This window comes from Chenopodium album, chromosome 11 (assembly GCF_948465745.1).
Source record: "Chenopodium album chromosome 11, dcCheAlbu1.1, whole genome shotgun sequence".
Classification (NCBI taxonomy): Eukaryota; Viridiplantae; Streptophyta; class Magnoliopsida; order Caryophyllales; family Amaranthaceae; genus Chenopodium; species Chenopodium album.
Genome location: NC_137844.1, coordinates 56,138,778 through 56,155,302, shown reverse-complemented (window position 1 = coordinate 56,155,302; position 16,525 = coordinate 56,138,778). Strand labels below are relative to the sequence as shown.

Here is a 16,525-nt window from a genome sequence, read left to right as displayed (position 1 = left end):
GATTGTCAAAACTATTAAAACATAGTTCCCTATTTATTTGCCCTAATTGACTTTTCAAGGTCTTCAAAACACGTCTTATAAGGTTCGAGTACATATTTACGATTTCGTAAGCGTAAAAATTGTAAAAGCTTGATATCAACTAAAATATACAATAATACGATTCCAACAAGATTGTCATATATATTATCAATTATAGATTAAATAGAATTTTTGGTCGAAGTTTTAAATGTTTGGCCTAAATACATGATGGAGGGAGTATCAAATTATACCATAATATAATGGAAAATCCATGATAGATAAATATCAATCAATCAATCAATCAAAGCCTTAATCCCAAAAGTGGGGTCGGCTAACATGAACCAAATTTGATTATTCCGTGTAGTCATCAACATAAATCTTTCTCCTCCATCCCTTACGATCCAAAACTTCATCCTCACGTAAATCCATGCACTTCATATCCTTCCTCACTCCTTCCAACCAAGTCATCTTTGGTCTCCCTCTTCCTCGTTTAATCCCTCCATGGTCCCACTCTTCCACTCTTCGCACCGGTGCACCCTCGGGTCTCCGTCTTACATGTCCAAACCAACGCAGACGATTTTCCCTTAATTTATCTACAATGTCCGCCACACCTACTTTCTTGCGAATAACCTCATTTCTGATTCTATCTCTTAAAGTGTTTCCACACATCCACCTTAACATGCGCATTTCCGTAACCTCCATCTTTTTAATATGCTCTTTCTTAGAAGCCCAACATTCTGTACCATAGAGCAACACTGGTCTTATGGCAGTCCTGTAGAATTTTCCCTTCAACGTGATAGATAAATATGAGACCTAAAAATTGTTACAAGTCTGCATACCTTCTTATATTTTACGAGAGGTTTATCAATACATGTTACTCTATTTTCAAAATGAAACAAGTGATTGTTGAAAATGAATAACAGTCTCAAATTCTCATCAAATTACTTTGTAAACAGAATTAGGAGTATTTTGTATGATATTATATTTGATTTTGTAGGGTTATGTGGGTTGGTGAGTCATGCAATAATAAAGCTATAAAAGTAAAAAAGCATACTCTTATTAAAAACAAATCCACAAAAAAGGAAGGCTTTCCTAGAAGGTTTCTATTGTTCACTTAACTGTAATGTCTACACTTTTGTTTTTGGAGGTTTCTATGTGTTGTAATTATGATTAGTATTCATGTCATAAAAGCATCGCTTATCATTAAAAACAAATCCCAAAAAAGGCTCTTTTTAAAGTTCTATTTTATGGTTGTCCTTTTCATAAACCTTAACTTCTCTTATTATAAAAAATAGCTTAATGATATGGGAGATCAATGTTCACAAAAGTAGTTCATTAATAATGTGTGTTCTTTTCCTTCTACTTAAAGACTCTATTGGCACTGCTCATGGGCTAGTTAATAAGGTCGATGAGCCATATTCTATGACGCTAGCGCTTATCTAATCTACTGGAACAAGCTTCTCGTACACCCATCTAAAAGAGTTTCCATCTTATGCATTAATGCATAGTATAGATTGTATCAACAAACATTAACAAACAATTGGCATTACTCTAATAAGTATTCTCGAAGATATTGTACATTGCATATTTCGATCTACTCTACTACAAAGGCAATCAGGTTTCCAGCACCAATATTACAAGTACACAGTTTCCCTAAAAGATATTAGATCTTCAAAAAAAAAAAATTCTTACGATATGTAAACCATAAAAGATGCCAAAAACATGAAGGGCTCCCAAGATGAAATTGCCTCCGCAAATTTTATGTTTTCACTTGAAAGTGGAGAGCCTGGGAAGTTTGTCTCGCAGATAGTACAGCCTTGCCTTCCTGACTTTCCGGTGAGCAACAACTTTTATCTCCTTGATGTTTGGTGAGTACCTGTACAAGTATCACATAGAAGCATGTTTATAGACATGAAACCAGAAGCTAAATATTATTTACACAGTATAATAAATTCCAGGATGCAAAGCATATCCAAATATACTCCAATCTTCAGCAATCACTACAGCATATGTAAAATAACAGACTTTACCAACAGTCCAATACCCTTGGTTACTTCTAAACTCGACTATTGCATTTCACAGCAATAATTAACACAGCCTAGCTACAATAACAAGATGAGAACGGGTCTTTAAGGCTAATTATCTTGAACAACCAGCCAAGGTGCATCAACTTCATTAGTTAAAAATTCCTAATACGATGTATCTCATTCTACCAACTCAAGTCAGTGATCAATCAAATATACAAAATTAATATTCTGCATGCCAAATAACTTTAATTCAAGTAAAAAAAAAGTAAAATCACATGCACGCCAACCCATTATCATACTTCCCTTACAAAAAAGTCGTGCTGATTACCTTTCAGATCAAGGCATAGCTGACAATCCCCTGTAATTTATGAGAGAAATGCTAAAGATCCTCTTTGCAAGCAATCATTATTTGCATGTGTAAGGCTATATGCATTTCCCTTAGAATAAAAGGCTATATACATCTTTATACTGCTGCAGGAGCCTTGTCACTTGTAAAGTTGTACAAGTATATGGGTAAAGGTGTTGTATACTTGTATGACATTAGTCAGGGTAGTAAGAGTCAGGAAGCATCTTAGTAGCTACAAACCCCATTGAAACATAGAAACTCTAGGGTGATTGTGATGTTCTTATCAATATACAGAAAATGGAGCATCAAGATTTGGTATCAGAAAAATGAAGCATTTCTTAATTATCTAAGAGAGAAAAACAATTATCATACAGTACTAATTAATGATGCACCCAAACCTTCTGTCAGTAAAGCATGCAACCTAATCCTAATCTTACATGTTGCAAAGATGGGCAGCGATTTTGCTCATTCAAAATTTGAAGCAAATTTGGTAGGTATTGTTACTCAATAAGATACCTAGCCAACATTTTAAAACAAAATGTAGAACACTACTGTATTCCGGTACCCCCCCCCCCCCCCCCCTCTCTCTCTTCCTCTTCAAATATACAGAAAATGGAGGAGCATCAAGATTTGGTATCAGAAAAATGAAGCATTTCTTAATTATCTAAGCGAGAAAAACAAATTATCATACAGTACTAATTAATGACGCACCCAAACCTTCTGTCAGTAAAGCATGCAACCTAATCCTAATCTTACATGTTGCAAAGATGGGCAGCGATTTTGCTCATTCAAAATTTGAATCAAATTTGGTAGGTATTGTTACTCAATAAGATACCTAGCCGCCAACATTTTAAAACAAAATGCAGAACACTACTGTATTCCAAAATGTAGAACACTACTGTATTCCAGTACCCCCCCCCCCCCCCCCCCCCTCTCTCTTCCTCTTCCAATGCAGATAGCAGAACACAATTTATAGTGCAGGCAATTCATGAAACAAGCACAAGAACAACACTTATACTTACAGGGGAAACACAATCTCAACACCAATACCAGCAACGATCCTTCGAGTCCGGATGGTGGTATGAATACCTGCATTCTGCCTAGATATCACAATACCTTTGTACACGGATAACCTGCGCTTGTTTTCTGGAACTTCCTATAAAGATGAACCCAGCAAAGAATTCAACAGAACTTGAGTAAGCACTTGAAAATTCAGTAAGAAAAAGTGGAACCACAGTCACTACTAACCAATTTGATTTGCACAATGTCCCCAGTCCTGATGTCTGGCACAGGACGCAGCTCATCTGAAGCCTCAACCGCTCTCTTGTTCAATATCTAAATTAACAAAACGGAATCATACTATAAAATCCAAATTTCAAGCTCAAGAAACTCAAACTCAAATATTAACTAATCCACAACTATATCCATTTATCATCTCAAGGCCTTAAACTTTTCGCATTATCATTGTTCTTCATTTATCCAATCTTCATTGTAACACAACATCGAAATCTAACAGCTAACGCCAACTAAGATATTGATATCTATATTTACATAGTTTGATGACAGTCAAATAACCTAAGATTCCACCATACATGAAAAAATTACGCCTGAAGTTTAGCACAAATAAAATAAACAGCATTTGATTAACACTTTCAGAACCCTAAAGCTTGATTTCAACAATAAAAGAGCAAAAATAAAGAAGCAAATTCCAATAGAGCAAATCATGGACCTAGAAAACAAGCAAACAATTTCAATTAAAGTGACAATTTAGCAAAATTAGAGCTAAATTATAGCAATAAAGTAAATTATACCCCCATTATATCTCCCATTTTGACCCTTGGCTTCCATGGCGGCCTCGCTTCGGTTTCGGCTTCGGCTTCTGGCAATTCCTCCTCGGCAACGGCGGCTTCACTCTCAGCCGAAGCGTCGGAACTTCCCTCAGCTTCCGACCTCACAACGACTGAATTTCTCGCCGGAGAACTGAACATCGAGCTGAAATTGGAGCTAAAGAGGTTAGACGAAGCCCTAGAAACCGTGAGATTACCTCTGGAGTAGGAGAGAGAAAATCGACGTTTAGACTCAATTGGAAACCCTAGCTGCTTCTTCAATGGCGGACATTGAAGTGAGTGATTCGAAGGAATTACAAAAAGTGCCTGTAAATGAATAATTGGAAGATAAATTATCTAATTGGAAGAATTTTCCAGAAATAATAAGGAAGATAGAGAAATAGAGGAAAACCTGCGGAAGAACCTTGGACGCCATTGATGATGAAGAAGAAAAGAGGAGAGAGAAAGTGGTGAAATTGTTTGGTGTTGAATAGTTGCAGAGCAAAATTCAAGTCATTGGAGTAAAATAGTTTGGTGCTCTTAGAGGATGGAACTCCTTATCTAGTTCTCCATTTCAGTTTTCTGGGTTATACAATCTCATATCCGTTGCAATTTTTATTTTTTATTTTTTTATCTTTTTTTAATCTACAAACAAAATTGGGCTTGTAAGAGGAACTACGGACTACGGAGTTCTCATTTCTCAATCTACAATCTGGCCCAGTAAAACATAAGATGAACTTAACATTTTTTTGTTTTCGTTGTATACTTCTAGTATCCAAGGAAAGGAAGCCATAAAAGTTCTGGGCAAAATTTAATCTCAAAGGTCCAACATATTAGAGTAAATTTAAAAAATATTATATTTTCCTCTAAAATAATAACCCTTAAAAGAGTGTGTCTAAGCGCATAGGGCCTATATATTTGGCATGCCATAAGAGGGTAATCTGGGATTCAGTGGTACATTCTCTCTTGTTTCGGTACAGTGGTACATTTTTGTGTACTTCTATACATGTATAGTGTACCATTAAAGTATAAGTTGTTTGAATAGTACTTTTTATGTACTATTATGCATGTAGTGTTCCTTTTTGCCATTATGTTTTCCACCCTTAGGTTCCCATTATTTATAAAAATATCATCCTATTTGCATCTTAAATATATAGGGCCTATGCTACAAAATACTTTTTGCCATCTCATGTAGTTGATAAATGCTACAAGATCTCGTACATTGGAACCCATGATTTGAAGAAATTAACGATACTTCTTTATCTTTTGAGTTGTTCTGCCGGATCGGTCGCTCAAGATCTTCGAAAAAAGCCCTGTTCTTTGGAAGATCTATCTCGTGGCTGGTACTGCATGGTTCCACTCTACAAGAACTCCGAATCATGCTCTTGAAGCTCATCCTCTTTATCATAAATGCTCCGCTTGCCCCGAAATGACCTGGCCCAATAGGGAAATCCCAATTCATTTGGCCTTTCGATACAATCAAATAAAAAGCCCCAGGGGTTCCATATTCTAGGAGCCCAAACTATGTGATTGAATAAATCCTCTTCTATCTGTTGCGGATCGAGGGCTCCTTCACAATCCCTGGAGAGATAGTTCACGAATAGACCGAGGGATAAGTAATTCGACTCATTCACATCCAGATCATGAATGTTTGGAATCCATATTATGCAAGGAGACATTGCTTTTGCTAATTCGAATTGAAGGGTGATAGAAAATTGGTCTATTTCCGGCATCATATCCATAGTTAGTGCATTCATCATAGTTGATAGGATCCCCTTTTTTGCCTCCATGTCGCCACACGGGGGGACACGGGGACGTAAAAAGGAAAGAGAGGGATGGGGTTTCCCTCGCTTTTGGCATAGTGGGCCTCCCGTTGGGGGCCCGCACTACGGGCTATTAGCTCAGTGGTAGAGCGCGCCCCTGATAATTGCGTCGTTGTGCCTGGGCTGTGAGGGCTCTCAACCACACGGATAGTTCAATGTGCCCATCAGCGCCTGACCTTGAGATGTGGATCATCCAATACTTCTCCCCCTCAAAATACTTGCGTTGTATTTTGGGGATGAATGTAAAATGATTAGTTATAGGCTTATAGTCTTCAACAACTTTTGAGTACGGTTGGCCACATTGAGGCCAATTTACATACACCAAGTAACCCTTGATTGACAAGTAACCTCTAATCGAGTAACCCCTGATCGACCGAATAACCGAGTAACCCCTAATTGACTTAGGGTTTGTTCTGATTTACTGAACTGAACTGAATTGAATTGAATAGAGTTGAAATGAATTGTTTATGAGAGAAGGAAATTAGAAACTGAACTGATTAGAGCTGAATTGAACTGAACTGCAATTAAGCTGAAGAGAACAAACTCTTAGTAACCCCTATAACACTAACAAAGTAACCCCGATAATGGTCGGCCACATGGTGTGGCCAGCCAGATATAAAAGCTTATGTAAAGCCTTATACTCTTATAGGCAAAATATAAAAAGCCCTAATTTATTTCCTATGGCTTTTATATTTTAAAATAAGATGACCTTTTTTTTAAGACAATGAAAAATGACTATACTGAACTCTAAGAATTTCAGTCGTTCACATGATGATTAGTACATACGATATAATGAAAGTACGAGTACATATTAGTATAGTACGAAGTATAATAATTGAGATATTAATGTATCTAAAATAAATTGATTTAAATATAGGGAAATAATTTTGAACTGTTTTCTTCGTAAATCTGCTATCGCCTTTTTATACTATTTATGTCAATAATGCATAATATTGAGCAAGATGCTGCTGGATTCTCCCTTTGTATGAAGACATCAAGAGATTGAAGCTAAGCAAGTTTCTCTTCTTTTAAATGTAGCTTTGTTCGTCAGACGCGTAATACATTAGCACATCTTGTAGCTAGATATAATATTAGTGAGTCGTTGTTTGTAAGGTTTGACAATTTTTCCAAAAACTTCTTAACTTTGATGGATTTCAATTTGATTTAAAATATTGCCCGTCTAACGTTTCTTAAAAAAAAAATAAAAAGTAAAAAATAAAAAATGACATGTCAAATGAATATATTAAAAACAAAATAACCCATTTTATATATGGATATTTATGTAAATATGAAGCGTGGTATGCCACATTGCCACTAATTAGATTTGATCTATTTCCACAGCAATCTTGTATTAGCTAATGAATGTACAAAAACGTGCAGAGTAAATCACGAGATAATGGAAACAAATCACCACCTCTTTGTCGAAGCCAATAGACGTACGTATCAAAGATAATGAGATTCTGATAAATTCCTAAAAGAACAACATAATATCGAACCTATAAAGGGGCAAAATAAAAAATGACAGAAAGTACGATATATGTGAATAAAATATTAATGCAATAAGTAGAATAACAAGACGTAGAAACAAAGGACCACCTCTAAATGTTAACCAATTAGCCAATAAAGAAAGGAGAGAAATAAAAATACTACAAGTAATATCTAACTATATATAAGCCATCATGTAATAAATTAATTATAGTTTCAAGTAATGAAATATCTAATATTAAAAAAAAAAGGAGTAATGCTATATGCAACCCTAAGAGTTGTATATAAACATTTAATATACTTCTTTTTTTAGTATTAAATTGAAAAATCATCGATAATTCACGAGTAAATCGGTGTAATAAATGTTTATTTATTATCAATTCTTTCTATTTTTAGCTTCTTATATGTAGCCCTAATATATCTTTTTCCTTTAAAAAAAAAACCTTTTCCAATTAGTATTAGTAACGTCAATGATAATGGAGAAGTTACTAATTATAACAAATTTTGAAGGGAAAAAAAAACATGTAATTCAATGTTAAATTGTAGTATAAATTAAGATTATAAAAAATATAAGAGTGGTTTGATTACAAATTAATAGATTTCATACCTTTAATGACCATTTAGCATGTATATAAGGTATGTTTAGAAACATGTCATAATAAGAATGTATTTCCTTTGACCATTTTTGTTTGTCCTACTAAATATAAGTACTTTTTAGTTTCGTGGAGTTGTGTAAGGCAAATGTGGTGGGAACAAATGATTTTATGTAAGAGTAAAGCTGTGGTTTTGGCGGTTTTCATAAAAAATTTACTTGTGGGACAATTTTTTAGGGCCTTCTAAAGAAAAAATAAGACAAATAAAACAGAGACAAAGTATTTACAGCAAAGTAATATTTTAAGCTTATGAAGATAATATACTTGTAATATATTCTCTGTCAGTTTGGAACTCTGAAACATCATATGAAAATAGAGTAAAACATTGCATATTAAATATAGAAAGATGTCTTGAAACCAATATTTCAAGAGCTTTCCATCGATAACACTCGACTAAAATTTAAATCAATTAAAGTTTAGTAAGATCTAAGGGTCTGTTCTGATTTACTGAAAACAACTGAATTGAACTGATTGGAATTGAACTGAACTGAACCGAATGAATAGAGCTGAAACGAGTTGTTTGTGAGAGAAGGAAATTAAGAACTAAACTGATTGGATTTGAACTGATGTGGAGTGAAATTAAGCTAAAAATACTCTAAATCGAAGTAAATCATTAAAATGATTCCTTAAAAGTAGTGTGTATTAATTATCAAAATGATTATGTTGCATTATAAATGTTAATAATGTAAAGCATAATATAAATTGGGATATTGGATATAGGATCTAAACAGTGGAATATTCTCCTACTTTATAATTAAGTTTGGTAGGGCGAGAAAACAAAAACAAAAGAGCACCCCTTAACGCAAAGCAGCAGACATGATGTGAGTAATGAAGAAATTGTTTCCATTCACAAAACAACTCGTAAGTTACTTAAACCTTCTATTTGCCAGCGTGGCACCGGAGTAAAAATAATGTAGCCTCACAAATAATCCACGTGTCCATCTCGAAACCTCCACCCGTCTCTTATTTCTCTTCCTTTCACTCCCTCCCGCCAACGCCGTTCACCCTCTACCCTCTCTCTCTCTCATTTTCTCTCTCCTCTTTTTTTCCTTTCTCTCTCTTCGTTTTAGCCTCTCTTCAAACCGTCTTTCTCTCTCCTCTTACTTTGATTCTCAGTTGAAATTTTGTCCAGCAAATCGGTTTCCGATTTCGCGTTATTTTTTTTTTCTTTTTTTTTGAAATTTTAATTTTGATGTCACAAATTATAGCTACAATGTGTTCATCTTCAAATTGTTGTTGATTCATTCATTCATCTGTATTTTTCGAATAATCGGTGAGTTTTTTTTTTTGTTTTAGTTTGCTGTTTAATTGAAGTTTTTCGTACGAGGTGGAATTGTTTAAATACTCATTTAATATTTAAATAATTCAATTTGTTGATTTTGTTTTTCTTAATTATGTTGTTTTAAATAATTGAAGTCTTTCGTATTTGTTCTAGTGATTGTAATAGGTCTCATTTATTAATCTTTTGATTATTGATTTATTGTTGCTGTCATTTCTAACATGTAAAATTCAAATTATGGGAATTAGTTACTAATCTTACTATGGATACAGTAAAAGTTATGTTATGGTGTATATAAAAATAGAGAGGTAGAAAGGAATTAGGGTAAAATAGTGATGTACACGGAATTTGATCCGAGGTATTGGATATTACCTGCCCTCGTAGTTTACCAACTTAGCTTCTTGACATCCACGAGTAGGCCGGTGACTAGAAAGAGTAACCGTAATAAACTGAAGATTTAAAATATTGGTGACTTAGGTCTAGGTGGAATATTCAAAGCAAGTGATAAAATAAATTGTATGCAGAAAATTTAATGCGCAAATACCTGAAAGAATTTTAAATTCAGGATGAAATTGATTTATGACAGAAGTTATGCTTTATATTAATTGTGTTTGATGCAGCATTGACTTAATTATTGTCATATTTACACACCTAATTCACTAATTAACACCATGTACTTTGCAACTTATCGAATTCTTCATCTTATTATGTAAAGTTCTTAAATTTCCAAGATGATCGATTTCACCGGCGAATTCTATCCTATATGCAATGTATGGAAAGTAGATATCTGTTGACATTGTTGGTTACTTGGTTGCTCAATTGAATTGTTATCCGTTATTCTTTGTTATGTTGTTATTTTCCTTACAATTTTCAGGAATTCTTTATACAAGTAATTTTTTTTTATTCATTTGGTAAGTAAGCATAATAATTGTATTACCACATAAAAAAAAAATAAAAAATTAATATCACTGGTTAAGTCTAGACCAATGCAAACTTTCTAGGAAGGACTGCCATGAGTTAGGAAGCAGAACAACCAGGCGTAGCCTTAAAACAACCTATTTACGATGTAAAGCATCGAACTGATTTGTATACCTGTCACTTATCTTCCGAGGTATAGGGCTATGAAGTTATAGGTTTGCTATAACTGGTTGTTGAACTTATATTGATTGGTTTAGGCTTAGAGTAACGATACTTGATTCGTGATGTAGCTCACCATCTTTTTAGATTCTCTCTGGTTGTTTGGCCAAAAGCATCATTAGCTAGTCTTTTATGATTAATGTGAACTTTATTAAATGAAGATTGAAGTATCTTATAAAATTTTTGTGACAGATGAATATCAGTATTCTAAGTTGACGTTGATGCTGAAAATTTTGTTATATGTGACGTGTAGGTTTTTTTGACCATAAAGATGGCTCGTGGCTCAAACGTGTTCAGGGGGACACCTCCTCCAGGGATTTCTCTTATAAGAAAATTGAGAGGCAAAGACTGGAGTTTTAAGTCATATAGATATGCTGTTCTGTTGATTACCTTTATTGCTTACACTTGTTATCATGCTTCCAGAAAACCTAGTAGCATAGTGAAGAGTGTTCTGGATCCTGAACGAGATAAATCTACACTATCAAATATCTGGCCTATTGGGAATGTTTTTGTCAGGGAAGAACTATTTGATAGTGATGTAAACAGATTAACGAAGAAGGGCTGGGAACCCTTTGATGGAAAAGATGGGACGTCCAAATTGGGTGAGATAGATGTTGCATTTCTTGCATGCTATTCCATGGGTATGTATGTTGCTGGCCACTTGGGGGATAGTCTTGATCTGCGTCTGTTCTTGACTACTGGCATGATTGGTAGTGGCATATTTGTTGCGCTCTTTGGAATGGGTTACTTCTGGAATATTCATGCTTTTTGGTTCTTTCTACTGATGCAAATGATTGCTGGATTGTTTCAAGCTACAGGTTGGCCCTCTGTAGTTGCTGTTATTGGTAATTGGTTTGGCAAAAGAAAGAGGGGTTTGATAATGGGTATCTGGAATGCTCATACATCTGTTGGGAATATTACCGGGTCCCTACTTGCAGCTAGTGTTTTGGAGTATGGATGGGGTTGGTCTTTCATTCTTCCAGGAGCTTTAATTTTTTTCGGAGGCATTTTGGTTTACATGTTCTTGGCTGCCTATCCTGAGGATGTGGGTTTCCCTTGTCCTTATGCTTCAAAGAATGAAGAGACAGGGCCTAGTAAGCTAGAAGCACAAAGTGATAAACTTGAACCAAACGATGGTCAACCACATGTTGCCCCTCAATCATCTTCAACTTCCAGGAGAAGTGTCGGGCTCTTTGAAGCATGTTTGATACCAGGGGTGATACCTTTTGCCTTGTGTCTCTTCTTCTCAAAGCTTGTGGCATACACTTTTTTATATTGGCTTCCATTCTATCTTAGTCAGACAGGTTGGTCATGCCATTTTGAATTCACCTTAGATGTAGCTCTTTGTTTAAATCAAAGTTTTTCTTACTTGGAAATTATTCAATCTCTTATCTTATCTTTCAATCTGTGCTTCTGTTTATACACAATTCTTTTATGAGCTCAGGAAATAAACTTTTTAGATATTATCTGGATGTTGGTTGATTGATTTTTTCTCCACCCCCCCCCCCCCCCCCTCTTCCCCCCCTTTTTAGTTGGGGAAGAAAGGATATAAGACTGATAAATAGACACGTTGCCCCTTGACTTGCATGAAACGGATCTCCTTTTTTTTTATTTTGGGGAAGAGAGCCGGATTGGGGGGGGGGGTTGGAACTGTGCGTAGAGCCGTAGACAAAAAGCTGCGTAATTTTTTCAAAGTACTATGAACTTTGGAAATTAATTTCACTTAAGCACCTTCAATATCTTAGTAAGCTGTTGATAACTTAGCTTCATAATGTGTGAGTGAGTACTTTTTAAAATCATCGTTTTGAACTAGGATTGGGGGATAGGTCAAGGGATCGCTTGATGGCTTAGGATATGGTTTCTTGACTAGGATATTTTAGCTTTGAAAATTTAGCTAAGATTCTGTATCGTTCGTGTGTCATTTTTCATATTATATGACTTAAATATAGGTTCCAGCATTCTAAGAATGTTTTGACCCTTGGTTGCCTTAAATTGTATCTATTTTTCATGTGATGAGTTTGAGCATGCACTTTTCTTAGTTTTAAAGGAAACTGAAAAGTGGGCACGGAAATCTGACGTTTTCTTATAATTTTATCTATGCAGCAATTGGTGGAGTTTATGTTTCTGTAAAGTCTGCAGGAAATCTTTCCACTCTGTTTGATGTAGGGGGCATCGTAGGTGGCATAGTTGCTGGCCACCTCTCTGATAAACTTAATGCTAGAGCTATTACTGCAGCCACTTTTATGTACCTTGCAATCCCATCAATGCTGCTATATCGTTTTTATGGCGGTGAATCCATGACTATGAACATTGTCCTCATGATGGTTGTTGGATTGTTTGTCAATGGACCGTATGCACTCATAACTACTGCAGTTTCTGCGGATTTGGGCACTCACAGTTCGCTGAAAGGGGATTCTCGCGCACTGGCAACTGTTACTGCTATTATTGACGGTACAGGCTCAGCAGGTGCAGCATTGGGTCCTCTTCTGACTGGATTCCTTTCAAGAAAGGGATGGGATGAGGTCTTCCTGATGCTGATGATTGGAGCACTGATTGCTGGCCTTCTGCTGTCACGGCTGGTAATAACAGAAATCAGTGATTTTCTCAAAAGGAATCAATCTAATAATGCACAAAGCACCACAGGTAACTTTCCTGCTGTTTTAAATTGCTGTAATATTCTGAGTAAAGTTCCACCTCTTTGTCTGATCTTTTTGGGATCAAACCAAAATAATAGATTGTGGATCTTGAGAATAAGATTACTGCCTATTATTGATTGTGAGCTAGATGTCTATTGATGAGGGTTTTTAGTGTCCATTTGCTATTGGCTTTTAGCTGCATGCAAAATGGTTGTTTCTTTCGTGTACTTCTTTTGTTTCTTCTTTAATTTGTTCTGTTTGTAGGGAACACATTTTGTGCTCACTGACCTGTTCCATGACCTTGTTCTGTTAGTTCTTTTGGGATGCTAAGCTTGGTGTAGGACAAGTGAATCAAGCAGTGCTTAGAAAGATAGAGAATATGGTTATTTGATTCTAGATGAGCTGTTCTCATGACCTTGGTTTTTCACAACTCTCCAAGTTTTGTAATTAGGATCGTCATGTTGGCCTGAACTCAGGCACACAATGATGCTCTGCTGTGTTAAAACTTTGGTAGAGTAGATTTTCTTTGGTTTCTTCCATGGGTGAATCAGAGCTACATGTTGTAATCCTTCTTAGCAACTTTTTTTTTGCAATTCTTTTTCATTTTTGGAGGACAGCGATTAGTCTGGCATTGTTATATTCAGGTCAGAATGCTGGGCATTTAAGATGAGTGTATCAGAGATGCATATGTTTAGATGAATGTGTGGGTGCACCTTGAGGGATAGAATGAAAATGTAGATTTATGGAGGAATGTTGGAGTTGCCAATGTTGAGGATAAGGTAAAGGGGAAATCGGCTACATTAGTTTGGGCAAGTGAGATGACAACTGGAAGATGCTGCAGTTGGTAGAGTGAAGGGTTGGTATAATGTAGATTTCTATGGCCAAAGATGATCTGGATAGAGGGAGTTCAAATAGACACGAAGAAAGTGGTTTTCAAGATTATGTATCGTTAAATAGTATCGAATGAAGGAAAAGGATCTTTGTGGATGACCGCTAGAGAATAAGAGATAAATACTTGGGGAATGGTGCTTTGCATTAGTTGTTGCATTTGCATAGAAACTCCACTTATTTCAGCATACATAGGGTTGACAGATTGGTAAGGGTTAATTTTCCATGAAAGTCTACCCGTTTTTCATTTTTTTTGTGTCATAAAGGAAACAGTAATAATATCAGGGTGAACTCATTTTGTTTGTAAGGGTTGGAACACTTCTTCCCTATATGAGGAAGAAGCGCCAAATTATCCACCCCATACCTTACCTTTAACCTCCTCCCTTTGATATCCCCTCTTCCCTTCCTCTCTAATTTAAAATAAAATAAAGTTTTAAAGCTGACTTCTATTGAAATGTACTATGTATAAAAACTTATTTTGAGTTCTATATAATTTCTTTCTAAATAATCTCACCCAATGAGTAAGTGTACTAAAGTTCTGGAAGAGTAGGCAATAGAATGGTTTTAGCAGGCCATGCATCTCCAATGTGTTACTCCTTTGTGGGAAGAAAGAGGGAGGGGGGGGGGGGGGGGGGGTGCGGGGGGAGGGGTCAAGATGACAGTAGGTATCTCTGTCTAAGGATTAATAAAAATAAGTGGGGAGTGAGATCAGGGTTTACATAGGTAAGGTAGACGAGACAATTATGTTAGATACTAAAATGAGGTCGCCCGTCGTTTATTCATTTGGGCAGAGATCACGGCTTGATATGTTGTTAAAGATGGAGAGATATGAGCCTACAGTTTGGGAGTGATGAGAAATTCGAATTCTGTTTATCATCTTGCTGAGCTGTTGGCTGTCAACATTAAGCTATAAGTAGGACTAAATGCACAATTAAGTAATTGACCAGTTTTTGTGTAAGGTGTTTGAGACTGCGTTGAAAATGTATCACTGATCTTTAGTGCCTGATAACTCATCCTATTTGATGAATATGGTTTTTTTACTCTGAAAATTCGAGTTTTATATAATGTTGGCTGTTATAAATTCCTTATGAAGATTTAGATTTATGGGTTCTGTGTATTGATTATGACAGGTTCTGAATCTCAACCTCTTCTGAGTGACCAAAGGTGATGAATGGGACCAAAGGTGAAGAATGGGTGTGAGATATGGCACTCAAAACCACAGACGCCTTATCCAAGAACAAGAAGTTGAGTCCATATGTCAATGCTATACTGCAACAGTGGTCCAATAATTTTATTTCATGAATCGGTCATTGACCGTTTTGAACTTGCAGCTATGATACTCGACAGTGTGGTTCGTTTTAGCTGATAGGCAGAATTTAGGGTCTTTTGTTTCACTTTATTTAAGTTTTTGTCGTATGCCAATGTATGTAATTGTATCAAAGCCAAGAGCTTAGATTTTGTTTTGTTTTGTTTCGTAGGGCAATGAGTTTGCCTTTGGGGGTACCATAAAGGATTATAATTCGAAAATAGGGGCACTAGATTTTTTTGTGCTTGAGCTCAGAGGGTTTTGCCGCCTCAGTTTATGGCTTTCTGCAACATGTCGCAGATAGATTGTACCTTAATAGAGTCATAAGTTGATAGAATTGGTCCTTGTTAAATTGAAGATTGTATTCCTTTCACTTTCAGCTGGTAATTATTATCTTTGATAAGAATAAAACAAGTTATTGAAGCAGATTTTGTCTTGGATCCATGCAAAATGCGTATGTTTCAATATCATTCATGGTTTTAACGATGGATTTTACTATGAAACCAATCAAGTTACATTGTATGTTCTATTTCAGTGATCGATACTAATAGTTTTAGTTTAACTCTCTATCCAATCAAATCGACAAATCCCCCTGCTTGGATAAAGAGTTGTAGGAACTAGGAAGGAGAGATTCATTTTTCTTCCCTCTTCAACTAACATTCGCTCTAAAAATGGAGAGATTTGGAGGGAGATGGAGCTTCATCTCCTCCTTCCCCTTCCCCTCCCCCTCCTCCTTTTCCCTTTCTTGTTCTGAGGGGAAGGATCGAAGATGAAGCATAAATTTAATAGGTCATAATACTTTTTTGTTGGACCTCTTTGGACTTTAACATGAGATCAAATATATTTAGGCCAATCATAATTCTTTTGGGCTGCCATTGGGCCATGCAATAAGTTGATATTAGAGGAGAGTTTAACTATATATAAGCTAAAAATGGTTCCATCCTAAAACTAACTAGCGATAGAAGTAGCCCACTAATCGTCTTTGACAATTATCATTTCTCTATGTGAGTTATAATAGATAATCTTAATTAGTCGGTAAACAAGCCTACATCAAAGGAAAAATTGTTGATAGGAGTACCCTACTATTGTTACATGTAAGTC

General features: G+C 35.7%; 2 protein-coding genes across 2 annotated transcripts; one reads left to right on the top strand and one right to left on the bottom strand.

Annotated features, from left to right (window-relative positions):
• Nucleotides 1-1,532: 1,532 nt before the first annotated feature.
• LOC145567845 (large ribosomal subunit protein bL19c-like) lies at nucleotides 1,533-4,819 on the bottom strand. The gene is made up of 5 exons (XM_081627250.1): nucleotides 4,630-4,819; nucleotides 4,203-4,544; nucleotides 3,640-3,726; nucleotides 3,414-3,547; nucleotides 1,533-1,894 (listed from the first exon to the last, which is right to left on the bottom strand). The coding sequence occupies exons 1-5, from the start codon at nucleotides 4,651-4,653 to the stop codon at nucleotides 1,786-1,788; spliced, it is 696 nt and encodes a 231-aa protein (XP_081483376.1). The 5' UTR covers nucleotides 4,654-4,819; the 3' UTR covers nucleotides 1,533-1,785.
• A 4,351-nt stretch (nucleotides 4,820-9,170) lies between these two features.
• LOC145567844 (putative glycerol-3-phosphate transporter 4) lies at nucleotides 9,171-15,850 on the top strand. The gene is made up of 4 exons (XM_081627249.1): nucleotides 9,171-9,451; nucleotides 10,848-11,898; nucleotides 12,698-13,237; nucleotides 15,249-15,850. The coding sequence occupies exons 2-4, from the start codon at nucleotides 10,866-10,868 to the stop codon at nucleotides 15,284-15,286; spliced, it is 1,611 nt and encodes a 536-aa protein (XP_081483375.1). The 5' UTR covers nucleotides 9,171-9,451; nucleotides 10,848-10,865; the 3' UTR covers nucleotides 15,287-15,850.
• Nucleotides 15,851-16,525: the final 675 nt, after the last annotated feature.